The sequence below is a fragment of the Ochotona curzoniae genome, unplaced genomic scaffold, assembly GCF_017591425.1.
Source record: "Ochotona curzoniae isolate NIBS_2020 unplaced genomic scaffold, NIBS_Ocur_1.0 contig_1, whole genome shotgun sequence".
NCBI lineage: Eukaryota > Metazoa > Chordata > Mammalia > Lagomorpha > Ochotonidae > Ochotona > Ochotona curzoniae.
In genome coordinates this window covers 22,674,206-22,702,064 of record NW_024464918.1, presented here as the reverse complement: position 1 = coordinate 22,702,064, position 27,859 = coordinate 22,674,206, and the positions used below count along the sequence as shown (strand labels likewise).

Here is a 27,859-nt window from a genome sequence, read left to right as displayed (position 1 = left end):
GTACCCTGCATAGAGTAAGCGCTCACTGAAGATTTACAATGGAATTTATGCTATCATTTAGTTCAAGTCCTAGTGAATAACTTGGAATGTGAAAAATTCTAGTCCAATTTAACATGCAAGTTGAACATTTCAGTAAATTAATAGTAATGGTACCATGTTGCGATACACTGAAATTTGAAGTAAAAGGCAAAATTAATGATTTTATTTTTGTCTTTAATTTTTTAAATTTATTATTATGTTCATCATGAATTTTGATTTATTTTCGTAGGAGTGAGCAAAAGAGACACAGCGACCCCCTTTTATGGATCTACTCCATGAATGCTCACAATGGCTGAGGCTGAACCAGGCCAGATCCACAAGCCACATATAGCAAGTGAGGGAGAAACCCAAATGCTTGAGACATCACTGCTGCCTGGGGGTCTGCATTAGTGGGAGGAAGCCAGAGTCAAGCAGCAGCAGAAGGCAGCAAATCCAAGTACTACCATGTGGGACAAAGGCATCTTTACATCCTAGCCACTACACTAAGCATCTACTCCATCATGGATTCTTCACATTCATTCTTAAAAATATTCCATTAGGAGCTGGCATTCTGGAGTACTGGATTAAGCAGCAGCTTGGTATGCCAGCATCCCGTATGGGTACCAGTAGAACTCCTGGCTGCTCCACTTTCAATCCAACTCCTGGTTAATGTGCTTAGCAAAGCAGTGGAGGATTGTTCCAGTGCTTGGCCCCTGCCATGTAACTCTGGGAGACATAGGAGGAGTTTCAGGCTCCCGGCTTTGGTATAATCCAGCCCAGGCTGCTGCAGACATTTGAGGAGTGGATGTAAGATCAACCTCTCTCTTTCTTTTTCTCTCCACGCCTCCTCTCTCTCTGTGACTCTTACAAATAAATACATCTTAAAAAAGCATTATATTACCCCCTGCCACCTTATACAAAAAGCAGAGCTAAGTGTATCAAGGCTCTAAATCTGCACCCAGAAACCATCAAGCTGTTGCAGGAGAACATGAGATGCACTCTACAAGATACAGGAATTGGGAAAGACTTAGAAAAGGCACCAAAAGCCCAGGCAGGCAAAGCCAAAATTAACAAATGGGACTATATTAGAATAAGAAGCCTCTCTACAGCAAAGGAGATGATCAACAAAGTGAACAAGCGACCAATGGAATGGAGGAAAAGTTTCGCATACTGCACAACAGAGAGGGCACTGATATGAAGGATCTACAAAAAGCTTTAGAAACTCAACAACAGCAAGACAAACAACTCTGGGAAGAAATAGGTAAAGGAAATGAACAGACATTTTTCAAAAGAACAAATTCAAATGGCTAATAGACATATGAAAAAATGCTCAGGCTCCCTAGCTGACAGGGAAATACAAGTAAAAACCACATTGAGGTTCCACCTAACTCCAATGAGACTGGCTTACATTCAGAACCATACTAACAACACCTGCCAGTGTGGATGTGACGAGAAAGCTGTCCTCCCTCACTGTTGGCAAGAGCACAGGCTAGTACAACCACTATGGAAGTCAGCATGGGGAGTGTGCTAAGGCATCTGAAAATTAATCTGCCATGTGTCCCAGCTATCCCACTTTTGGGAACAGATCCAAAGGAACGAAATCTGCATATGGGAAAGTGAATCCTATATTTAGCAACACAATCTATAATAGTGAAAACATGGAAACAACTCAGATGCCTACCAAAAGAGGAATGGATAAAGAAACTGCGATATCTTATGAAACATCACTCAGCCATTAAAAAGAATGAGACTCTACCATTTTGAACAAAATGGTCCCAATAGAGACCATTATGTTTAGTAAAACAAGACAATTTCCAAAGGACAAATATCATATGTTCTGATATAAGGCAACCTTCATGCAAAATACAGGATCAATAGTCAAGAAAATGTGTGTATACATGCATTCTCCCAGATGGATAACTGTGTAATGGATGCTAGCATACTGAGAAGTGAAGATACACTACAGTGTGCATTTCTGTTCCTGAAGCAAAGATGCATGATAGCATGTTGGACTCTGCCATTCTTCATACCTACAATATCAAGGTATACTTCAATAGCATAATGATGAACTATGACTGTTGCTGAAGGACTATACTATGGTTATAACATAAGGGAAATCAGTAGGGGGAAAGGACACTGGTAGGGTGGCAGGGGAAATCCCTGAGACTATGGAACTGCATAATCAAAAAATTTAAAAAGTTAACAAAAAGAAATATCCATATTCAGACATACATGCAAAAAAACTAAACTTGAGGAATTCAGCTCTTGCCAAATAGAAAAAAAAAAACAGCTACTTATTTTTTACAATACTATTTTCTCCATGTTGCAGATGAGAAAACTAAAGCACAAAAACACTGTAAGAAACTTGGTCAAAGGAATATGGAAAGTGACAAAACTGAAAAGAAAAAATACCATTAATAAGAACAAAGTGAAAAAAGGTTGAATAAGACTTTTGGAATGTGATCAATGTGGAAAACCAATGTAGGTAGATCAGGCTAATTAAACAGAACCTGATTTGAAACTAATAACATCAAAAAGTCATTCATTAATTTATCAAGCAATATTCAGCTACCATGTGAGCCTTATTAATGCAGTTGAAATGATGTCTAAGATATTTTGCCAAGAAATACATCATTGGTTGTGTTCATATTCAACCACATGGTTCTTTAAAAAACACACACCTGCTTTATTCACAATATTGCCTCATACATCCCAGACAAATCAAGGACTATCCTGACCCTGACTCTGTCCTATGGTCAGTTCAAGCACAGAACATCTTTACTGAACAGTCAGATTTGAAACCTGTCCTTCCTTCACTGGACCTCCTAACAGTCATCCACAGATACGGGTGGAAAAGGTAGATTCTGGGGTTTTAATTTTCAATCAAGGACGTGGGAGTCCCAAAGACTGTGCATGGAACCGAGTTTGCCCATTTATTTGCTAAGTGAGCTTCTCAGTGCTTAATATGTATAATTAACACATAGTAAATAAGATTTTGGTGATGACTAACTTAGAATAGGACCCAAGTAAAATGATATTTATAAAAAAATTTGCAATAAAACATGCAATGCCTAGCACAAAGCTGCCATAAAAAAATCAGAAAAGAGTTTTTAATTAGTTGGGAATAAAATAAACATAATAATTACCCTTTCTTCATATGAACTTTAGAAGGATCTTCTGTAAAGTTCCATTTGACAATGCATAAGAACAACAGAAGAAGGTGGATAAAAGCATTGGGTGCAATGATTCGGATGATGCTTGGGACACACCAATCCCATACGAGAGCACTAGAGCACCTGCTTGGAGGTCCTGGCTGCGTTCTCAATCCCAGCTGCCTTTTAATGTGTACCAAGGGAGGACGCAGCTATGGCTCAAGCAGTTGGGTCACTGGCACCCAGGACACCCACGTCACCCAGATCTAGTTCCCAGCTCCTGCTCCACCTTGTGTTGGTTAGTGAGGGCATTTTGAGAACGGACTAGTGTTTGAGAGATCCCTATCTCTTCTGTCTGTGTGTGTGTGTGTCTCAGCCTTAAAAGTTAAATATATAGATATATATGTGTGTGTGTGTATGATGCTACATAGAATTATAACTACAGAGTTATTAGAATTTTTAGTATGTATTTCCCCTGATCTATGGTTTGATATTACAATATCCAAGATTGGAAATAAACTGCCTCTTTCGAATTACTGATTAATCTTTACTCAAATTATTTTTAGTCAGAACTAAAATGCTATAGAATGACACCAAGTTCATGTGCATCTATGCATGTTGGTTTCCATATTCAAGTTCAACCTGTCCACCCCTCATTCATTTAAATGAGTTTCAGACAAGTGTCATGCCACATCTGTAATCTACACTGGCGCAGCTAGATTTCTCTCAAGCAACCCTACTGAATTGCACTAAGACGGCCAAACCTTGATTTAAAACACCCAGAAGTGCTATTTTGGTTCTTTTCAATTGCCTATTTTTCAGCTGCTTTGAAATGCAGACAGCATGAGGGGGAGCTGCTTGGAGGTTTCCCAGCCCCAGCTCATAAGGGAAGGAAATGAAGAGAATAATAAACAAGATCTTGGGCCACAGGGAAAATAATTCTCTCTCCCAGGTACAGGGCCCCAGACCAGGAAGATTTCCTGAAAGCCAGACATGCTGTAGTACCCAGACATTGAGAGCCAGTGTTCCCCCAAGTCAGACAACTAAAGCCAGGGATGCTTAACACAGGAGGAAAGCACAAGCTAAACAACAACTGACAGTCCTGAAACGTGTGAATTCAGAAAATCTACTTCCCTGACTGGCAGGCATGGAAAGTCAGCAATCCTACTTCACTGAGACTTCATCTCAAGCGCTGCCTCATTGATGGGAAGAAGACAAACAACCCGAACCAAAAGGCAGCAGGAATAATTCAATCCATCTCATTTCTGAGTCCCCTTTCGCTGTGTGGTGGGCTCAGATGGAAGCAAAGCTTAAAGGAGGCAAGGCAAAGCTCTGGGGTTCCTTCTCCTACCTTCAGTAGTTCCGATCTCGATGGTGCCTTTCACTTGGCTGGAGCACCATGATGTGTCCTGGGTGAGTGTCCCAACTCCTGAAAGTGACACAAGGAGACACTGGAGGTTAGGCAGGAGCTCCTAGACACCCTTACAATGTCAACAACAGAGCAATCCCTAGTGGAAATGTACACATTTTTAAAAAGGAGACTTGCACACCAGGTATCATCTTGTTAGAGAAGAAGCCCTAAGGAGGGCTGGGAGAACGGCTGGCCGGCGAGGACCACGTCCTGCTGTGAAGCACAGTTCTGTCTGCTCCAGCTGACCATGCCAGGACTAGTTTGAACTGGAGCAATTGAGTCCGTCCCTTCTCAGGCCCTGGCAGCATCCGAGCACAGTTACGAAGGGCCTGTGGTGGTGCCCTGTGTGACTGGCCCTTTTCATGGGAATACTAATGCTTTCCATTGTTTTCTTCCATGGTAGTGGGGAAGAGAAAGAGGCAGTTTGTGAAGGGGTGAAGGGAAAAGAAAGGCAACGTTTCTTTCTTCTTTTAAGCTGGGTTTCACTGCCTACACACTGTGACAGTAAGAGGTCAGGCGCCCCCACGACTTCCATCCCTCTGGTTCATTTCTTGAATGTTTGCCAAAGTCAGAGCTGGCTGGCGAGTCATGAGGAGGAAAAAAAAAAGTCTGGAGTTCAAGGTGGGAGAGGGGCAGTTAGCACAAGACTGAGGAGTCATTTTCTGACAAACGTAGTCATTTTGTTCCATGAGAATTTGTTTCAGTATTCAAATTAGACTTTTGATAGAGCTGAAATCTCTGTATACAATACTAACACATAAATATACACACATACAGGCATACACTAATATACATCCAAATACATTCAAGTCAGAATTAGTTGTAATGCCAATTTCCTGCTCAACAGTATCAACATTCCCTTTAATTCTACTAGGTTTTAAACGTATTAACTAATCAACTTTGGGGAGAAGGTATGGATTTAAAAATGACTAAATTCAGTAATAAAAATATAAATATAAAAAACAAATGGACCGTCTTAGCCTTTCTTGGGATTTATTTGTTTGTTTGCTAAGTTGCTTGAAAAGCAGAGTGGCAGAGAAAGGGAGAGAGCAACTCTTCCATCTGCTGATTTATTCCCCAAATGTGTGCAATCATCAGCTCAGGCAGAAGCCATGAGCCACCCCTCCAGCTGGGCCCCCCAGATGGGAATTTCAGGGACCCAAAAATTTTTGAATCATCCTCTAGTGCTTTACAGAGGCCACTAGCAGGCAGCTGGACCAGAGATGGAACAGCTAGGATTCCAACAGGTGCCTACATGGCATGTTGGCATGGCAGGTGGTAGCTTAACATACCAAGCCACAATGCCAGTCCCCAAAAGGGACCCTTTTAAATAAATTTCTGAACAGATATTTTTATTGTAAGTGACAGATTCTCATTCTTACATAGAAATGTTCACTCTTCAGCTATGTGAAAGTAGTTCCTCATACGCATTTCTCATTTTTATTGCAGACATGAAGCACCTTCAAAATATTTGTAGAAATGTATATTTTATCTTAAATATCAGGCAGTTCAGATTTTTTATACACCAAAATACATTTGCCCTTTAAGTCCATTATTTCCACAAACTTTTTGAAGCACCCTTATTCTTCGCAGTTGGCCTTAAGTAGTTTGCTTCTGTATTAGAGCAGGTTCTGACATATAATCAGATCTTCTCATCTGTAAAGTAGCAATAATAAAAGCATCCAGTGGGTGTGGATACTGAATGTGTTAACACAATCAAGTAACTTGCTAATGTTTAATGTTGTCAATCAATACTGGAAGTGTCCAGGAGCAATAAGGAATGCAGATAAATGTTCACTGGGACCGGAAGTGGACGCTGTGCTAAGCATTTTCACAGAGTGGCTCCGCTCTCACACAGAACCATCAGGACAACATTACTGTCACTCCTGTCTTACAGAGAAGAAGCTGGGCCTTGGGAAGTCTTGGCAATTCCTCGGAGGCCACAGCTAGCCTGCAACAGAGTGGGGACTTCAGCCCTGGCTGCATGGATCCCAGCATTCCCTGTGTGCAGAGGGCAGCTGCCCACTGAACACTTAGAGCTACCGTGTGTCCTGGATAAGTGCCCCAGTCCTAAAAGAGACACAAGGAAACACCTCAGGTGAGGTCAGAGCTCCCAGCTGCTCTTATAAGATCAACAGGCAATAAATTACTATTGTGAGGGGACACTGGTAAGAATCTGTGGTCCAGGCCATGTCATGGCATAGATGGTTAAGCCTCTGCCTGTGATGCCAGCATTCTGTATTGGCACCAGATGAAGTCCCATCTGCTCTTACTTCCATTCCAGCTCCCTGTATCTGTGCCTGGGTGAGCAGTGGAAGAGGACCCATGTCACTGGCTTCTTTAAATCTGTCTTTCAAATAATAAATAAATCTTTAAAAGAAAAAAAATAGTCTGCCTTCATTGTAAGATGAGGGAGGGTACTGCAGCCTGGAGGACTGTGGCCTCATTGAAATGGGACAATCATGATAGACTTGTGTATACTGTGGAATACTACTGAGCCGTGAAAAAGAATGGCCTCATGTCTTTTGCAAATGGGTGCATTTAGAAACTATTATGCTTAGTCAAATAAGCCAGTCCCCTCAAAAAGACAAATATCCTGTCTGTTCCCTGATTAATGATAACTAATATGCAGAGTAAAACACACAGTTTGTATGAGTGAGATGGACATGGTAAGATTTGATTAATATTTACACTCTTGAAGTATCGGACTGTTTCCTCCCACTCACTATGTGGTGAGCTCTTTACTTAATGGCATGTGAAACCTGTGACATGAAGTGAAATGAAAGAATGCCATTGGCAATTGGAAAAAAAAAATAAAGAAGAAAGGCAGGATCAGGTGGGCGGGGAAGGCAGGCAGGAGGGAGCGGAAGGTGAGGAGTATTGGTAGGCTCTGAAATCTGTACTAGGAACTGTTTGAAATTTGTTCACTTTATGTAGGAAGGAAATAAACACCAGAAGAAAAGTTCCTCAGCTCCAGCTTACAAATGCCACACAGCATCTCGGCCCAGCGTGACCAGATTAGTTGCTCAGCAGCAGTCAGAAGGCTGAATTTTAAGCGGATAATTCAAATGTTTAGATACTGCCAAGTCTTGAAACTCCATCAATCAGTTCAAATTAGAATGTTCACGCAGCACGGCACACGCAGCATAGGGAACACACAGCTCACCTGTGGGGACTGACTGCTGGCTTTGTGCTCCAGATGCACAACTCTCGGGCTAGAATATTTGTGCTGAAATATGCCTTCTGTAATACCTCGTTTCTTCACACCATCGTACAGGTCGAGGAATGAGGCCCCAAGAGGGGAAAGAAGTTTAGACTGAAACCCCAGTGACCATTCCAGAGCACATACCATATTTCCTTTTCCCACCAGGCTACCTGATTGGGTGCTGGTGTGGTGAGATCTCTGTGTTTAATCAGGGCTTCTGTAAGGGAGTGTATTTGACTGCCAAAGTGGATGACTGGGAGAGTTAAGCTGACATAGTGAGAAAGGAAAATTTATTTCTCTTAAATTACAGACCTTGACAGCTTCCCTAAACTCCAGTGCCAAACGACAGCCCGGTTGCTATGGTAACAGTATCAATAAGTGACATTCTTTGCCAGGATGCTGGTGCAGATGCAATGGCTATACCTCCCGGCCCACGGTCACTCTTTTCTCCTTAACCCCCAGCACACAGATCCATCCTGAGGTCAGCGCTCCAATTGCAGCTACCCACCTGCTTGCTAGGATGGTGCAGTAGCTGCTCTCTGCATCTTGGTCAGCCCTTGGCCCTCATTTGGTCTAATCACCTCTTTGAAATGCAGAGGGCATTGAAGCTTTGGGCCAGGGTGACTGGGGGGAGAAGGGGGAGGGAGTGCCTGGCCACTCAGTGAGTTAGCAGTGGAGCTGGATCTGGCCCAGGGCTCTGATGTCCTACACAGGGCTCTTCAGAATTGAGGCCATCCTTTGTGCCACCTCCTTCATGCCAACTCAGCTTAGTGAACACAATGAACAGAGGGTGTGACTTGCAGCAAATAAAGCTCTTTATTGATCTGGGTAGGGGGGACACTGCTGACTTATCAGGGGCTTGGTGCTAGCAGGGTGCTTCTTTTTGCAGAGAGCAAGAGAAAGAGACACGAGGGCAGACAGAAAGTTTCATTGAGAGGAACTGAATGTGAAATAGATTAATTTATGAGCTGTAGAGGCATGTTTAACAGCACAGAAAGAACATAGCATTGCGCAATCCTCTGTGTTTTTGTTGAGACCATGATAATGGCAGCCACTCCATGTGACTGAATTTATTGTTAACATGCCAGTCCCAACTTGGAGCAGAAATGCTATTTCAGATGCCAGATCCCTAAGAAGAGGAGAGAATATTAAAAATAGGTGTGTGTGCGTGGGCGGGGGAGATTCATAGCTCAGTATTAAATGAGGGACTCTATCTTTTTTTTATCTGCTACCTCTGCACCCTGTGTATTGCTCATTTTGAGCCACTGCCACCAAATTTCATAAAAACTTGCCACCTTTATGCCCTCAAATTGCCAGTGAGCACAGGGCACGAACATGTCCGATTGGAAAATCAAGCTTTCCTTTGCACAGGTTTGAATCAGCCGTTAGAAATGTTCCAGTGAAATTGTGGCCGCATTATTTGCTGAGTTTATTTCACTGGATGGTTTCAGTTGGCCATCAAACAAATTGGTCATTGACTAAACATTTGGTGTTGAGAAAGTGGAAGGAAGTGGCTACATTTGAAAGGTTCGTAAGAAGAACAGTTAGGAATTCCTGGTGATTGGGCCTAGCAGCGAGGAAGGAAAGCAGTGAAGAAAGCCTGCTCTCTTGGTCCACAGTGGATCTTCTCATTTCATTTTGCCTTTTGGTTCATGCATCCTAAGAATGTATTTACTGAACCAAGGACAGGAGTTTGTATACTATGCAGAAGAAAGAATGCCACACAGTGCCTCATCGCAGGCCTTAGTCTATTTTACAGAGAAAAGCAAATGGAGGCTGAGGTAGCATCCTCTGATAAATTGATATAAATATTCACATCTTGGACACAGAAAATAAGAGTTATTTCTTGGTCAGTGAATCCCAGCATGACATTTTGGAGTGTGAATAAGAAATTGCCTAGATCAATGAGCATTCCATTTTAGCCATCTTTGCTATACCTGCACTCATAATTTGTCAATAGCTCTCTGACATTTATTATAAACATTTAATGAATTATTAACAGTCATCTCTAGTATATTTGTAAAATTTTGGAGGTACAATTGACATAATTAATGGGAGATAAAATCTATGATTTGATGACTTTAAAATGATATTTTATCAATCTATTTAAGTATCAGGAAAGGAAAGGAAAGAAATGGAAAGGGAGAAACACACACACACACATATATATACACACACACATATATATACACATGTACAGAGAGAGAGACCCTCCAAGTACTAATTTAGTTTCCAAATACTTGGAACATGGGACCCAAGAACCTGCTGTTTCCAAGGGGAGATGTTAGTAGGAAACTAGAATCAGAAGGGGACTGGGGTTGAAACCCAGGGATTCTGATGTGGGATGTGGGCCCCATGGTTGAACCACGGTACCAAATGCCTGCCTTTAATCTGAGTGATTCTGACAAGTATACACCATCATCCTGGCATTATCACTCAGTCTATAGAACAAAAAGAAGCAGCATGCGCATGGGACTGCTCACACCACACTGCAGTCTTTCTCAGGCCTTGCCTCACCACAAGTCTCCTTGCTCTTTGCCTCAAGCACCTCTGATTGACTTTCCATTGCTATGTATTAACCTGTAGTTTCTACAATTGTATATAAATGCATTTCTGCGGTATATGTTTTTTTATGGCTTTCTCTACTCAGTGTAGTCATTTGCAATGAATCCATATTTTTTTCATGTATCACTAATTCATTTATTTTTATGAGTTAGCATTCTATTTCATAAGGGAATGTCAGAGTATATTTTAAAAATGGAAATTAAAAAGATGTTTATTTTGCTGGAAAAATTAGAAATCTATATACAATATGCACCTTCATGAACATTTTGATATTCCTTGTGGCGAGGTAGGGAATTACTTGCTCCACCTGTTTTCTGGAGATTTTGCACCATTGGTTAACTAGGTGCTAGTAATCACCAATGAGTCATCTAAGTTTGATGCTTTCTCCATAGTTTTTTAAATTATAAATGCAATTTTCAATAAACACAGTACTCATCAAGCTATATATTTCTCTTCAAGTTGTTTTGGCAATTTATGTCTTTTCAAAGAACCTTTTCATATCATCTAAATTGTGATCTTTTTGCTATAATGTCTTTCATAATTCCTTCCGAGTATGTTTGGAGTATCTGGAGAGGGATACGGCCCTCTTTCATTACTGACACTGGCCTTTGGTATCTTCTTTCTTTTCTCCCTCCCAAGCTACATCTTTCCAAACAGCAAAAGCCTGGCTATTTACATTTTCTTCACTGCATTTTTGTGTTCTATCACAGTGATTTCTGATCATCACGATGCCTTTATTCTGCTTATGTCGGATCTCATTTAGTTCTTTGGGTTCTTGAGGTTGGTGCTGTCAGTGCTATCATTTCTCTTAGTGGAAATGAGTTTCATCCATTCTATCTTACTGGAACAGAGCAAATTTTAATAGATTGGGTTGTCATTTTCTTCACCCAAAACAATTCCTAACTTCCTTTTTATCATTTTCTTTGATCTTTGACTCATTTAGCAACATGTTATTTAGATCTGAAATCTTCAGGGAGATCTTCCAGAGAACTTACTAATATTGACTTTCAATTTAATTATGTTATTGCTGGAAAACATACTTTGATTTAAACCCTTTTAATTTTGCTGAGACTTAATTTGTGCCCTATCTTGGCTAATACTCTGGACACACTCAAAAGAACATATAATCTGCTGAATTGTATAGATGCCAGTCAGGCCAAGCTGACTAAATTTTGTTGCTTGACTTCTTTACATCCATGTGGATTTTCTCAGCTACTAATTGTTAAGGCAGTGCCCTTCCTTATCCTTGGAAATAGTCATCATGTTGAAATCCACTTTGAGGAATCTAGCATTGTAGTATACTGGGTAAAGTTGCTGTCTGCAACTTGCTGTCATCATATATGGGCATGGGTATGAGTCCCAGTTGCAGCAGATTTCTTGCATCTGCTGGTTCACTCCTCGAAAGGCCACAACAGCTGGAGCTGGATGAATATAAAGCCAGGAGCCATCGGGTACTTCCAGGTCTCCCATGTTGGTGCAGGAGCCCAAGCACTTGGGCCATCCTTCACTGCTTTTCTAGGCCATAAGCAGGGAGCTGACACACAAGTGGAACTTCAGGGTTACACACTGGCATCCACATGGGATGCCGGTGCCACATGGAGAATTATACTGCTAAGCTACCATGCTGGTCCCTAAAGTAAGTTTCATGTGGGCAGTATGTAGTTGGATTTTGAAAATTTGGTATGAAATTTAATTATTTGTAGTATACCTAATAGTAACATAAATACAGTAAGTGTAGTATATTTATCATGTTTATTGATATATGTACCCTTAAATTAATATCTTACTGTTATTTGTGTATTCTGCTTTGTTCTCCATTTTAATGCCTTCTTTTAGTTAATTGGGAATTTTTTTATTAATTTGTTTCATTTACTTTTCTGACTATAGATTCTTAGTTCCTATACTAGGTTGCTGTAGAATTTAGAGTAGATATTCTTAAATTATCACAAACTGCTGGCTATTTTACACTATTCCACATTTAATACAAAACCTTCCAAACATAGTTACATTACTTCCCTTCAAATTTCTGTGAATCATTTGATATGCTCTAAACCCCTTCCTACATGGTTTTTATTTTGCTCAGTCAATTGTCTTTTAAGAGGATTTAAATAACAAGAAAGAAGCTTGTAGATTTCCCCATATGGTTACCGAGACTGGTGCCCTCAATTCCTTCCTGCTGATCCATATTTCCATCTGGTTCCATTTCCCAGTGCCTGAAGAATTTGCTACAATATTGGTTACAGTACAGGCCTGCTGGATTTGTGTTCTTCCAGCTTTCACAGAGCTGAAAAAGTTTTCTAAAAATATTTTTACCAGCTGCAGAATTCTAGGTTGACCTGGGTTGTGTTTCACATTTTTGAAAGATAGAACCCGATTGTTAACAAGAAATCTGCTGTCGTTTTACCTTCGTTACATTTTAAATTTTGAATGTTTTTAAAATTTTTACAGGTGGTTTAGGAGAAGCTTACGACACGCATAAATTTAATCTTTAGTCTTCAACAAATTTAGACAATTTTTCAAGCATTTGTTCTTCAGGTTTTGAAAATTTTTTGTTTGTACTGTCCTCGATTCTACTCTTTGTGGAAGTCTAATCAAACATACATTCATCCACTTGAAGCTCTCTAATGATGTAACAGTGCTGTGCTCATCCTTTCAATTTCTTTCTGGTACCAGAAGATGTTCTGGTGCAGTGGGTTAGCACCCTAAATTGGTGCTGGCTTCAATCCTGGACCCCTTGCTGATCCAGCATCCTGATGCTCCTGGGAAAACTGCAGTAATACATGAGCTACATACTTACAGCCCTGCAATCCAGGTGCGCGACCCAGGTTGAGCTATATGCTCCTGAATTTGGCCTAGATCAGCCAAGCCTTTGGTGGTCATTTAGGCAGTCAACCAGCTCATAGAAAATATCTTCTCCTCTCTCTCTCTGTCACTTTTTAAATACATCTTTAAAAAATTCCATTTCCCACCATTTTGATGCAGGTATTTTACACTGCTAGGTCTCTTAAGTTCATGCATCCATTATTCTGTAATATCTAATTTTCCATTAATTCCTGTTTAATATATTTTTTATCTTAGACATTGTAGTTTCTATTTCTTAGAAGTTTCTTATTTTTTTAGTCTCGATTTTTTGAATAGATGGAACACTATTAGGATGATTATGTTACTTGCTTGCTAACTCTAATTTCCATATTATCTTCAATTGAAACATTTTCTTAACATTGTGAACTGTATGCCTCCCCTCCTTCATGTGCCTGGTAATATTTTTATTCAGCAATGGACACTGTGAATGATATCTTGTTAAATGCTGTTTAGTTTGCTTTCTTAAAAATATTTAAAAGCTTGCTTCTGGGAAGAAGTTAAATTTTGTTGGAAAGAGTTTGATCCTTTCAGATCTTGTCTGACTTGATTAGGTTGTTATATATATGGGTTGGCATTTTGCAGTACATTTCATAAAGGCCTACAGTATAACATGTTAATAGATTTTTTTAAAAAGACACAATGAATAAACATTGAAACATTCACTGGAGCCAGAGTTAGCCTAGGGTTATTCTTATTTCTGCAGTTGTACCTCCTCCCGCCACCCGCCACTGTTTTTGGTTAGTTTACCTAAATCCCACAAAGTGTGGGGCTTAACGCCTGCATTCCTCCTGGCCTTGCCTGACCACTGGCCATTGCTCATGTTCAGCCCCTCCGGTAGCTCCTGCCATCGCACTTTCTCACACTCCAATAGGTACTCAGCTAAGCACTTGCAGAGAACCCACTAAGCATCTTCCAAATTCACTATGTGTGAATGGCGCTTCTGTTTCCTGTTCTCACATCTCTAAGCTGCCATGCTCACTCAAACATGGAGCTATAACCCTCAGCAGCATCTCCTCAACTCAGGGGGTCTGTGGAGACACCTGAGCTCCTCCTGTTCCTAGGACTGTGGCCTGCACACTTCCCCCAGGTAACCAACTGGACAGCTCCAGGGCTGCCATCCTTTCTCCCTTGTCTCAAGAATGACTTTGTTGGTACATATTTCTTATCCTCTTGCTATTCATTTCAGGCAGGGAGGTACAATTAGACCCTGTTATTCTCTCCTGGTTAGAAGTCCAGTAGGCTAGAACAATATTTCAAAAAGAGCCTCTCCAGATCAGAGCATCTCATTGCAGTAGTAGCTCTGCAACAAGGGCTGATGTTGGGATTGGGTGTTATCTGCTATTTGTATCACTATTTAACCATTAGATATTTTATTGCTTAGCCAGTTCTTTATAAAAAACACACACACTGCAAGCTAGGGTGGGGCTGGCATTGGTGCTATGATTAGGATGTCCATGTCAGGGTGTTGGGGAAGCAGTTGTAACTCTACTCTCAATCTTGGTTTCCTGCTAATGCACACCCTGGGAGGGAGCAGGTGCTGGGTCCAGGCCTCTGAAGTGGGAGATGCTAATCGGGTTCCAAGCTTCGGGCTTCAACTTAGCCCAGCCCTAACAGGCATCTGGGCTGTGAACGAGTGTACAGAAGAATTCTTTCACTAACTTATTTAATATTTATTTATTTAACATGGAAGTTAGAGACAAGGAAATTTAAAATTTTTCACTATTTATCTTAAATACATTTTAAAAACATCACCAGACTCCATTTATCTTGTACCTTGCTTTGCCTTTTATCAATAGCTTTCATTATTATTTTCCTGTTTATATTTCCATCTAATCAAAATGTTCGTTAGCCTTCGAGGTTCCTAGTTAACTCTGGATTCCAATTAAAACAATCCATGGACTTGGCGCCCCAGTTACCAAATGCATCTGCCTTGTGTGTCATTCCCTCTGCCATGCTTTCTGCTAACGGCAGTCTTAAACAATACAACCGATCATTCCAAATCAACAGGTATTATTTCACTTCTCACTAGCAGTGGAGCCAGGACATAAAGCCCAGCCATTCTAGTCCCTTAGGCAGTATAGCCCCCGGTTTGTAAAACACAGACAATCTCTCCAGGGACTGCAGCATTTCAAACCCAGGTCTAGCCACCTGGCCTGGCATTGTTCCTCCCTCAGCCCTCTATGTTCCTGTCTGACCACCTAGCTCCCGGGGGAGCAAGGCCTACCACACTTGAAATGCCCTTGCAAAGCTACCTCAGTTCTGCCGAATCCCCTGCCCCTCAGAATACCCCAAGACCCTTAGGCCATAAAAGGCCCAGCTGCTGAAGGACTAGGCAGCTATCATGGGTTTGATCCATCCACGTGCCAGCAGTTGGCCGCCTCTGACAAATTTATTTTTCTTTAATAATAGATTCAAACTGGTTGTGAAATCATACTCTGTTTCCGTTCTGTTCTGTGCCTTTTTTTTTTTCCTAACGATTAGCAACTGTATATAAAATAATCTTAAAATATCTTACAGGTTTCCTGAAAAGGCACTGAAGCCAGCATGGAAGACGGCTCCTAGAGGGAATCAATATTCTCCTCCTCAGTCCAGAGCAATGAGAGAACCAGATACTGCAAGACACCTGATGGTAAAATCAATACCAAAACCATTTATGAGATCTGACTTCTACTAAGGCTGCTATTTCCACGTGAAAGCATCCAAACTGAGCTCTGGCAGCAAGTTATCTCCTCAGTTTCTGCTCCTTTTATCGTGGTCTAGGCTTGGGCCTAATATTTATTTCCTAGGTTCTTGCCTCTTACTTGAAAAGCACGTTAAGTCTAGGCACCAACACGGCTTCAGCGAGTGGACAGGTCTGTTCCGAGGCTGAGGCATGCAGACCCGTGCGGGCCGTGTTCAGGGAGAGCGGGGCCAGAAAATTAAAAGGGTGAGAGAATTTCTACCTTCTGTCCTTGGAGTCCGACTGCGGGCAGCGCGAGAGCAGGCAGGTACGGGAGAGGCCCACTGCCTGAGAGAGATGCAGCGCGACCAAGCGTGAGCCAGGAAACACTCGCACGGCATTGGACAAAGAGCGCAGACCCCGCCCCTGACCTGGCTTTTAAGGGGGCTTCAAGGCAGAGTCATTGCCCAACAACGCAACTCCGCCCCACTCAGTTCTGGGCTAATAATGGGTAAACATCCTTTGACACACCTGTGGGCAAAAAGAATTACACAGCCCCAGGGAGGTGTGGCTTCTGAACTTTTGACCCTGAACCAGCTGCCTAAGACCATATTACTGGGTCCAGCGCGATGGCGCAGTGATTAAGGTCCTCGCCTTGCATGCCCAGGATCCCATATGGGTGCCGGTTCCATATCCCGGCAGCCCCGCTTCCCTTCCAGCTCCCTGCTTGTGGCCCGGGAAGGCAGTTGAGGACGGCCCAAGGCTTTGGGACCCTGCACCCGCGTGGGAGACCCGAAAGGGGCTCCTGGCTTCAGATTGGCATAGCATCGGCCGTTGCGCTCACTTAGGGAGTGAATCATCGGACGGAAGATCTTCCTCTCTGTATATCTGCCTTTCAAATTAAAAATTAATAAAAATAAATCTTTAAAAAAAGACCATATTACTTTCTCTATTATATCTTTTTTTTGTATTTACAGTAAAGTATGAGTTAGGCATGCCTAGTTGTATCTGCAGTAACTTTCTTTTTCTTCTACTGTCATGAGAGATTTTGCTCAGAGCTACGCATCACCCTAAAAAAAAAAAAAAAAAAAAAACAAGCAAACAACTACAACAAAATCCCTTCTTGTAAACTCAAACTCTTTTGTAGCCAGGGTCAGGTGATTCTAGTCCATTTCTGCTGACAGTATCCGGGAAACCTTTTGGGTTTTACAACATGAACGCGCGTTTCTCTGCCTTTTTATTGTCGCTCCCCCTTTCCCTTTTGGAAACAGAATGTGATAACAGCGTCAGTATAGTCTCCTGTCAATCTAGAGAGAGAAGACCACAGGGACCTCGGTCCTGGTGTCATCAAGTCGCTGAGCTGACATACCACTGCCTGCCTCTGGCACTTCAGGAAAACGTTAACACGATTGAATTTGTTGATGCTGCTCTTGGATCAATTGCAGCTGAATCTAACCCCGCATACACATATGGAGAAAGAGGATGCTATGACAATCTAACCATCACGCTTTTTTTCTCACACGATAAAAGCCTAACTGCCACTTCTAGCTTCTTCACAGATAAATCATTTCAGAACAATCCGTTTCACCCATCATCTGGCTCACTACTGTCAGTCTTCAGCCAAAACATCCAGTACCAAAGCAGAAGTCGCACTGTGGAAATTTCTGTTTACATAGAATTCTTGGAGGACAAGACCTCTGTCCTACGCATTCTTTTGGTTCTTTTGCCTTTTGAGCCTAAAATACTCTCTGGCATCTATCAGAAGCTCAGGAAGTTTTGGTAATTGAATTACAATAGAGAAGGAGAACTCCTTTAGTCTCACAGCAGAAGCTGTTTCCACAGGATGCAAATGCAATGTGACCAGCAAGCAGAAGGAAGCCATGCTATAGGGCCAGCGTTTTGTCATTGTATCAGTGTCTCACTCCTTATTAATACAGAACTTGTCGTACATCTCTTCAAGGACAATAGTGTCTTCCACCGCAAGGAAGGAAAAATTCTTACCAGAAAAGAAGCCTTGATTGACACTTTCACAAATGCACTGCTGTTTTTAGCATTTTCTACCTGTAATTACATTTCACCGACAAGGGCAATCGTACTTAAAAAAAAAAAAAAGATAGATCTCATACTTCCTGCGTTGCTTCACTTAAAATGGATGGTGCATTGAAACGCAAGGCAAAAGCCTGGTGACAACCTGCTCATCTCATTCTGTTTCCTCTTGTACTGACAGAACGCTCATCACTTGACTTGGATCTGGGATTCTGGCATTTTCCGCCGGGAGATCTAAAACCAACAGAAACCAGCAACAGCTTCAATTGGATTTCATCTCCTGTCTGTACTTAAAGGTTAGACAAGTTCTTGAGGCATGAGGCACCCAAGTCCTGAGTCATTGACAACTGAAATCACCCAAGTATGAGATCATAGCTCTGCATGAAGACGAGCAAGAACATCTTTAGGAAGATAATGGTGTCAATGGGATGGATGGATATGATGAGGCTAGGAGAGCTGGCAGTATTGACATTTTAAGGTATTTCCCATTTTATAATTTCACACATTGAAAACTATTACCTTTAAATACACAAGCCTGCCATCCTAAGAAATGTAACTCAGTGTAGAATCTAGAGTTTTTGAATAGATTAGGAAAAGCAAGATTAAGAAGCCCAATTTCCCGCAAGCTAATGGCGTAGATTTACTATATGGATCTGAAAAATGAAGGTTGAATTTGCAACAGTTTTCTCAGGCATGCCTAGATCTCCTGATAAACAATACATTTGTATTATGCTATGAAGTATGCAAATAAGTCCACTGTGCAAATAAACACCTTGAAGAATTTTTTAAAACTTCAGAGTTAGCCTTAATCCCAGGATTTACAGCCTTCTTATTTGTGGGGCTTTTATTTTATGGCAGCTGCTATCAATCTAATTAAACTATTTGAAAAATGAAGTTTTCTGGTTGCTTTTGTTTTCCTTGCTGAAAGAAGAAAATGATAAAAAAAAAAAAAGGTGGCAACATGGGAAGCAATGTGCACATTTGCAAATAGGGAAATACACAGTGCCACACCAAAATAGGAGAGAGGAAAATCCAACTGGCTTAGCTGGTATCTTTGTAAGTCCTGGCTTTCACATTCATTCTCAGCATCCTTTCCTTACTGTGGTTAAAAAAAAATAGATGCAATTAGAATCTGCAAAGTTAGAGACTAACAGAATGCTGACTGCAACAGAAACAGAAAAGTGAACACCCATAATATGCAAGCATGGAAAATATTGCAAGAAATGGTCATTTCCAATGTGTCTCCAGATCCAGAACAGCCTGTGACAGTCACCTAGATGTTAAAGGGCATGCTCAAGGCCATATGGCTAAGTGTGGAAAGCTGGAATCACAAGTCAGGTCTGAGGATCCTGAACCCAGACCTCCATTATCCTTCTGACATCTTATCCCCTATTGTCACAAAAAAAGATGGAATTTCTCCATCAACAAGGGAGGCTTGCTGGTTAGAGAGATTCTGAGGGATCTGTGAGCAGTGACTTGAAAATAACCACCCTGAAGATTGAGGAGATCCTACTAGTCTGGACTCTGTACCATTTTGAATACCTGCTTCTCCTGGGTCTCATCTTCCTTCCTGTGGTTCACATCTGCAAACTGGTTGTCTGTCAGTCTGCTATAAGCTCATCACCCTGTCCCCACTAATCCTGTCACCTATAACCCTGCCCCCGCCAATCTGCTACAACCTCAGGGCCCCATCCGCCAATCCCTCAGGGACCCTCTTGGAATCCTCCCGCTATTCCTCACCCCCTGCTGCATCTACCACTCCCCTGCGGCCCCAACAGTCCAATCTGTCAACCCCCGGTGGCCTGCTGATCCCTCATGCTCCCAATACCTGATCTCAGGTCATAAAAATAGGTCCCTGCCTGTTTCTCTCTCTCTCTCTTTCTCTCTCTCTCTCTCTCTCCCTGCCTCCGCACCCATCCCCTCAGCCACCATCCCTGCTGGAATTATACCTCCTGTGTGGCTCACTGCATCTGGTGTTTTGCCTTGTAGCGAAAACCTGAAAACAGCTTATATCAAAAAGATCACAGCTAACACCGAAAAGAGGTACCAGGATCTTGTGGTAAGTGAAGCACTTGCTAATAATCATAAAGTTGATAAGTTCAGGTCTTTCTGAAAACTGTACATATGTGCCAAGCATCAAAGGTGGCAGACATGAGAAATATTATGGAGGGAATATTTATTGCTCTTTATTTTAAAGAAGTATTTTTATGATGGACACTGTGGTTTTAGCTGCTGCCTATTACACTGGAACCCCATATGAGTTCCAGTTCAAGTTGTTTCTGTTAAATTGATTCAGCCCCCTGCTAATGTGCATGGGAAAGCAGCAGAGGAAGACCAAACTTCTTAAGCCGCTTCACCCATGAGGAAGACCTGAAAGAAACTCCTAGCTCTTAGCTTTGGAATGACCCGGCTCTGGCCATTGCAGCCATTCGGGGAGTAAGCCATCTGACAGAAGATCTATCTTATCCTTTACCTTTCTCTCCCTTTGCTTCCTCCTCCTTCCCTTTCCCTCTCTTCTCATCTTGCCTCTGCCTCTTTCAAACAAATATTTTTTTTAAATGAAGTGATTTAGTATCTTTATTCATTCACTTAATTTTAAATTTATATTGATTCAAAAGACAGGGGGGTAGACACGCATGCAGACATACTCAATCTGCTAGCTCTGTCCCCAAATGCCCCGAAGAGCTGGGGCAGAGCCAGGGTGTAACCAAGAGCCTAGAAATCAGTGCAGGTTTTCCATGTGGGTAACAGGAACCCAATTACTCAATTCATCACTGCTGCCCCCTGGGTAGGCACTAGCAGGATGCTGAAATGAGCAACTAACCTGGGGCTTGAATTTTTAAATTAAAAAATATATATATTTATTTTATTTTTATTGGAAAAGCAGATTTGCAGAGAGAAGGAGAAGCAGAGAGAAAGATCTTCTGTCTGATGGTTCACTCCCCAAGTGGCCACAATGGCTATAGCTGAGTTGATCCAGAGCGAGGAGTCTGGAGCTTTTTCTGGGTTCCTGGTTTCAGGGTACCAAGGCTTTGAGCTGTCCTCTACTGCTTTCCCAGGCCACAAGCAGAGAGTTGGATGCGAAGTGGAGCAACCAGAGCAGGAATTGGTACCAATATAGGATCCCAGCACTTGAAGGGGAAGGATCAGCCAGCTAAGCCATCACACTGGGCCCTAGGACTTGAGTTTAGACACTGTGGAATGGAATTTGGTGTTGTAGCTGCTGCTCCAAATATCCACTCCATTGAGGCTCTTCTATATCTGAACTTTCTCTTGTTGCTGCTTTCATACTTCCCATATAGAGGGAAACCTCTGCTCTGGCTAGAGGCCTAGCAAATGGAAAGAGTTTTTCCTGAAACAACCAGGTAAGGAGCATGCTCCAAATCACTGGACCCACACAGTTCACCTGTTGATGAGGCCCAGTGAGCCAGATTCAGGAGTATCAGCATGAGATGACTGCTGTGGAAGCCACCATGCTGCTGGGCTTGGTGACTTTCTGCCTCCTACAATGTTGTGCAATGGAAGATATTCAACCAGCAAATAGAAAAGACCGCTGAAATGTCAAAAAAGATGAAGTGGACTGCATGTCATTAGAGTTGTGCCATTCCTCCAAGTTTCTTGGCTGGTGTGTTTCTGATTCATCTCACATCTTTTATTCATGCAATACACCATTCAGTGCACTCACTGAGCAAATTCTGTGTAACGCTGTGAGCATATGAGAAGTCATGTTGTTGATCTCATGGAATGGAAGCTTTCAACATCTGTGGGAAAATGATGCAACACATTTAAAAAGAGTATGGAGCAATAATTAGTTCTATGAAGCAAAAAAAAAAAAGGAAGTGATTATGTGGAATGATGAGCTGTAAGAGACACTAGTTTTCTTAAGAAATTCAGGTAACTCCCTACTGGATAAGTAGCGAGTGAACAGAGAACTCAGAAAGTGAATCAGTAAGCCAATGAGAAGTCATTTTAAGTGAGAGATCAGAGCTAATGCAAGATCTTGAAGATTGGCACGGGCTTGCATCCTGGGAACTGGATTTGATGAAGCTGGCACAGATGTGGAGAGCTGCCCAGGGGAGAGCAGTACTCAACAAGAACAGCCAAGCTGTGGTGTTGGCCATATGATATAGGGCTTAACTGCTCAGAGCACTCCAACAATTTTCCTTCTGTACTGTAAAAGATGAGAAGCCACTGGAGAATATCAAGCTAAGAAGTCAGTCTGGCTGTTACACAGAAAAGAAATGAGTAAAAACGGAAAAGCTTCTGAGGTCAGTATAATACATTGAGCAGTAGACCAAAATGGCAACAGTGGAGTAGGGGAGAAGTATTGAATACAGGGTATGCAAACAAGCAGTGAAAACTAAGGCCCCCGTGCAGGAAGAACAGCATTCCCGTTAACTGAGGTGGGAAGCAGTGTGCTGGCAGGCATTTTGTTTTTCAGATTTTAGAAGTCTATTGGATATGAAACAGCCATTGCATATCATAACCCTTATTTGCTAATTATCTTTCTCTCTGGGCCAGGTTTTGGTGCAGTTTTCTCATTTAATAAATTCATTAATAACCATCCCATGTACTAGAACACAGTTTCTTGAGAGCAGTGACTCTGTGAGGTCTTGAAAATGTTGACAAAAAAATCAATTTATGAAAAACCTATATATATTCAAGCCTTTTTTTACACCCAAATACTATTTTCTCTTAACTTTCTCAGGAACATATACAGTCCCCTGTGCTGCTGTTGAGTGTTTTTCCAGCACCAAGCATACCATCAGGCTTGGAGTACATGATCAGTAAGTAGGCAATGCCTGAATCAATGAGTCAGAAACTGAGTCGTCCAGGAACTGCACATGGAATGAGGTCAGTGGCTTCCACAACCCATGCAGACCACAACCAAGCTCTCCTGGTAGCCTGGTCAACATGAAAGGCCTTGGAGTTCACAGCCCCTCTTCTCTAGGGCTCATGTCACACTTTCATTCCAAGATTCTTAGGGCCTTTTATTATTTGACTATGACAAATATTTCATAAATGTAGAATAAATTTTAGAAATCTTATCTTGTTTAATATATCATTTCCCTCTCCCCTTTTCTTTGTCCTTTGTGCTGTTAGCTCCCGCCTACAAGGGAGGAAGGGTGATATTTTTCTTTCTGTATCCAGTTTACTTCTCCTGATACTGTGTCCTCCAGTGGCATTCATTTTGTTGCAAATGGAAGAATTTCCCTTTTAAAAAATTCATTAATGTGTATCTTTAGAAACAAGGTATTCTATGGAACATAATTTATAGGGAACTGAGCTAATTTGTTTTAGTTTAATAATAATAATGGAAGGACACTGCCAAGTACATGAAAGAATATGTTTGATCAAGTTCAGATAACTGGGTTCAAATCCTAACTTATTTACTGGTTTTGTGACTTCAAGTGGATTTTTTTTTAACATCTGTGCATCTGTACACTGAGGTCCTAATTTGGTTTTAATGCTAGGCATTTAACCTCTAACAGCTGCACACTATGTTGATGTCTGACCAGGGGTAACCAAATATGCATTAGCTTGGCTCACTTTGCTCCTTTTTTCTCTCCAGGACTATACTTCACCCTTGCTCAACACCCCTGGTTCATAGCATTTAGGGACAGAGGTTAAGAACCAGGGTTTGGGGTTAAGATGTGTTGATATTCACATCTTGGCTCTACCGTTTGCTAGCTTTGTGGCCCAGGGCAAGTTGTCTGACAGCTCTGATCCATTTTCTGGGAAGCAGAGCTGTTCCACAGATCCAACTAGCTTGTGTATGGAGAGTGCCCAGCCAGAGGCCTTGCTGAGAATCAGTGGCACAGCACAAAGCTGCTCCAGGGTTCTGTTTTTCAATTCCTGTCTCTATTCTTTTCATCTCTGGCTTGGCATGATTTCTCTACTTAATCCCATGACTAAGCACATTGGGTTCTGGTAGCCAACACTGAACAACAAGGTCTACCAAATCCCTTCTCTATTCCCATTCCCAAACTGCAGCTTTCCTTCCTGGGGCAAGTGGTGCTTATCATTGATTCTTAGAAGCCTGGCTCAGCTGCAGGGGAGGACAGACATGGACTTCTCTCTTGGCCTCCAAAACATTAGTTTTCCCTGTGTGTCTGATGTTTGACTTCCAAGTGCCCTCTGGCTGTGATTACTCAGGCAAAGTGAAGTGGACAGATGGAACAATTATTTGCAAAGTGCAGTCAATGGAAAACAAAACAGAGAGGAGAAGGAAGAAAACTCTACGCCAAGCCCTGCAGTAGAGGGGAGAGAGTTTGTTGGTTTAAATTATTCTTACTGTCTGCTAGCATCAGTCACATTTTTCCAGGTAATTGCTCAGCTCTTCCCATTAGTTTGCCCATGTAGAGAAATGACTAATCTCTCACGTACTGGCTCGACAGGTAGTCTTTGGAAGGAAAATATGTGGTTTGGGCAAGGCATGTCTAAAAGCAAATTTTTGCTAAATGACTCCGATCATTTCATTGGTTTTCATGACAAATAAAGCAGTATTGCAGAAGCAGGAAAAAAAAATGGGTCCCTGTGTGTGATAAGAAATTATACTTCAGAGTAAAACATACGTTTAAAATCAAGTATTTGAAATGCTTTTGAGAAAACTCTCAAATGTTTCATAGTGATGGAGTGAAAAAGCCTGGATTCAATTTCTGGCTCTGCCACATTTTGGCTCTGAGACCCCACTTGTCAATTATTTAGCCTCCAAGTTTGAGTTTTCTGTTCTCTCCACTGGAGATAATAAGAGTAAGTCCTCACAGAATCATGATTAAATGAGATAGCAATGCACACAGAGGACCTGGTGTGATGGCTGGCACTCAGGAAAGCCCCAGCAAATAGTGGTTGTTCTTAATCCATTATTAATAAATAGCTGTGTGTTTCAGACTATAGAATTAAAGATGGAAGAGCCTGACATCCTATAGGATAGTTATTCAGAGCCTATCTTGTTTAGGGTTTTAATCCTCATTGTCTGGGTTCGATTCATAGATTGCTACATTTCTGCACAATGAGGTAACTACATATAGAAGATGAGGAGTTAAGGTTCATTCATTATTCTCCAGCACAGTAAGAATCTGGTTCAATTCCAGATGAACAGTATGTGTTGAACTTCTTGGAGAGCTGCAGGCCCTAAATGGATCTTCCCGCCTGAGGATACTCATTGGGCAAGAGAGTAGAGTTCCTATTTTGACCATCCCTGGTTGCCATTTTGCTAGAAGTCAGGGGGCTATACCATAGGGTTTATGGCAATGAGTATCATTTCTTAAACTTTCTGCCATTCTAGGATAGAATTCAAGACCAGGTTTGCACGGCTCTGAGCCTAAATTGTGTAACACAGTCAAAGAGATCAAGGTTTTTTTTTTAAGACAACAAGTGATGAATAAACAATATCTATTGCATTTATCTGGGTATTCTGCAGGAATTATGAGAATAATTATCACATCCATTTTGCTGACAAAAAAAGAAGGGTTAAATCATTTGAGCATATCTCTCAGTAACTGATAAACCTGGGTTTGAACTAATCTGAATTTTATTATGTCCCAAAGCATGCAATCCGTAGATAGTATCATATTTGGAAATTACAACTTAACATGCAAATGGTAGAGGAACACAATTTAGTTCCTAGCAGCTTCCTAATGAATTTAAGATATTTCCCAGAAATTTGTGTGCTGGGCATTGTACCCAGATAACTATTAACTTATTTTTTATACTTGGTCTACTTTAAAAAAAAAAAAAGTAATACCTCTGAGACTTAGAAACACTCCCAGGCGACATTGATATGCCCACCTCATTTTGCATGTTGTAGACCAAGGGGCAGTTTTCCTAGTTGTTGTTATCATTCTCACATCTGTCCTGACAACCTTTCATTTCTCTAATTTCTCTATGTCCTGCAAAATTTGGAGGTGGCCAAACCATCAGTTGGCTCTGGCCTTCAGGTGCCTCGGCAGAAGGAAAAGGTGTCTCCTTTGTCAAAAGTGGTAATCTTGACACAACACATCCCTGTGGTCCAGAAATAAAACATGATGCACATGATGATGACAGTAAGAAAGCTTAACTAGGCATTCAACGTGTGCAGGGCACAACCTCAAGGTAACTCTTACAGCAACCTTTTGAAATGGGTTCTATCATCTGTCCCTTCCTGCAGAAGTGGAAATGGTTTCTTAGAGAGGCTGTGTGTATTGTGCAAGCCAATAAACCTGGGAGCTGAGGGTCCATGGACCCGCTGTGTCTGCTTCCCCATGGATCATTTCCATCCCCTGAACTGTTGCTCCTGTGGTATTCCTCTGATGGCTTTGCTTAGAAATAGACTATTTCATTGGCGAAGTTTTCTATATCATGGAAATGGTATAAATATGTACAGGATAGAGAGGGGGTTCCAGTTAACACACAAAACACAAACATCTTCAGTCTAGAGATTCAATAGATTGAAATAGAGTTCTACACTCACGTCTCTTATTGCCATTTAACATTTAAACAGATTCCAAGAGACAATTACTGGGACAGCTGAGTCATTACAAATCCAATCCAATAAATCCTGATTTTACTTGTCATATAGTAGACCTGAATTCAGAACCTAAATGTCACTGTTAAATTGGAAAAAACTAAATAAGCAGGAGGTCAAAATAACATTCAACAAATACAATTCAATTATTTTATAAACTCGGCTCTGAATATTTCAAAATACCATTTTCCTGTCCGATGTTTAGTTGGCAAAGAGATCCCCTACATTTCATGTCAGAACATATTCACATTTAAGAGGAAGATGATAATGCATTATCTCTCTATTACTTGTTTTCAAATGCCATTTTCATGAACTATTTTCAAAAAGTACTGAGTGTGTATATTAAGATGCAAGAATTAAAACCGAGAGCCATTCTACAAAAGGCAGTGCCTTTTCTTCCACTCAAAGGACTGTTCCCTAGGACCCTGGGACCTTGTTGTTTTGGGGACAGCAATTAGAAACCAGAACATGTGGTTTAAGGTTGAAGTCTGAAATATTTTATATACCTTTTATAGGTGCCTATATACCTATGGGTAAGCAACTTTAACACAGTGGATGATTCATTACATGCATTCTTAGATTAGACATGTGTGGATTTCACTCTGAGTCCAGCGTGTCACTTTTTTGTCTTGGACCTAATATATGTAAAGAACATATTAGTGATATCTACTTCCCAGCACCGGGAGGATTCTGTAAGAAAATGTCATTTAGCAGAGCCACCCAACAGTGAGAGCTGAATAACCAACACAAGCAAATGCCAACATCATCGCTCTCATCGCTATCACTACTGTCAGCACTGTCACCAATGCTACCATGACCTCTCTGCTGGGACCACTGTCCCCACTGATCTCCCAACTGAAGTCTTACTATGAACGATGCATCTTAATACGTGTTTGAAAATGTTGTTGTTTCCATCTCTATTTCCTCTCGTGTCCTTTTACTCCTATTTATAATGTGGAGTGGAATTATTTTTTTCTGCCAAATGAGTCACCAGAGATGGGAACATTAACTTATTTGAGCAGATGTGTGTCAGTGTTGCTCTGAATAAAAGGTCCCAATATGCTGTGCTGACATGTTTCATGAAAAATGAACTATGCGATCTACATAAATTCACATTTCAGCTCAAGTCCCACTTCCTTTTCAAAGCCTTTGGTCCGTGCTAATGTGTCCTTCCTCTGAAACAGGTATCCTGCTGATCCCTGCTTCTTCCATGCTTCTGAAACTTATCTCCTCAATTACTACCTGTAGACAATTTTAGAGACAAAAACAATCAATATTCCAGAAACAGTGATATAACCAGGACTCTTATCAAGTCATTCAATTCTGCAGGTAACCTGGTTTCCAAGGTCAGGTCATACACAGCTGGTGTGACAACTCATCAGATGCCATTAGCGTACAATCTGAACCCCCTCTTAGATCCACCGCCTTCTCCACT

The 27,859-nt window shown here is 41.4% G+C and overlaps 1 protein-coding gene across 1 annotated transcript in view; it reads right to left on the bottom strand.

Moving 5' to 3' along the window:
- The window catches only part of PPP2R2B (protein phosphatase 2 regulatory subunit Bbeta), a 391,000-nt gene extending 386,027 nt beyond the window's left edge, over window positions 1–4,973 (bottom strand). Inside the window, exons 1-2 of the mRNA XM_040998083.1 lie at window positions 4,721–4,973; window positions 4,522–4,599 (exon numbers count right to left, since the gene is read on the bottom strand). Of these exons, the coding sequence (XP_040854017.1) occupies window positions 4,522–4,599; window positions 4,721–4,730 (88 nt within the window). The 5' untranslated portion in view covers window positions 4,731–4,973. The remainder of the gene's footprint in view (window positions 1–4,521; window positions 4,600–4,720) is intronic.
- Between the last annotated feature and the right edge of the window lie 22,886 nt (window positions 4,974–27,859).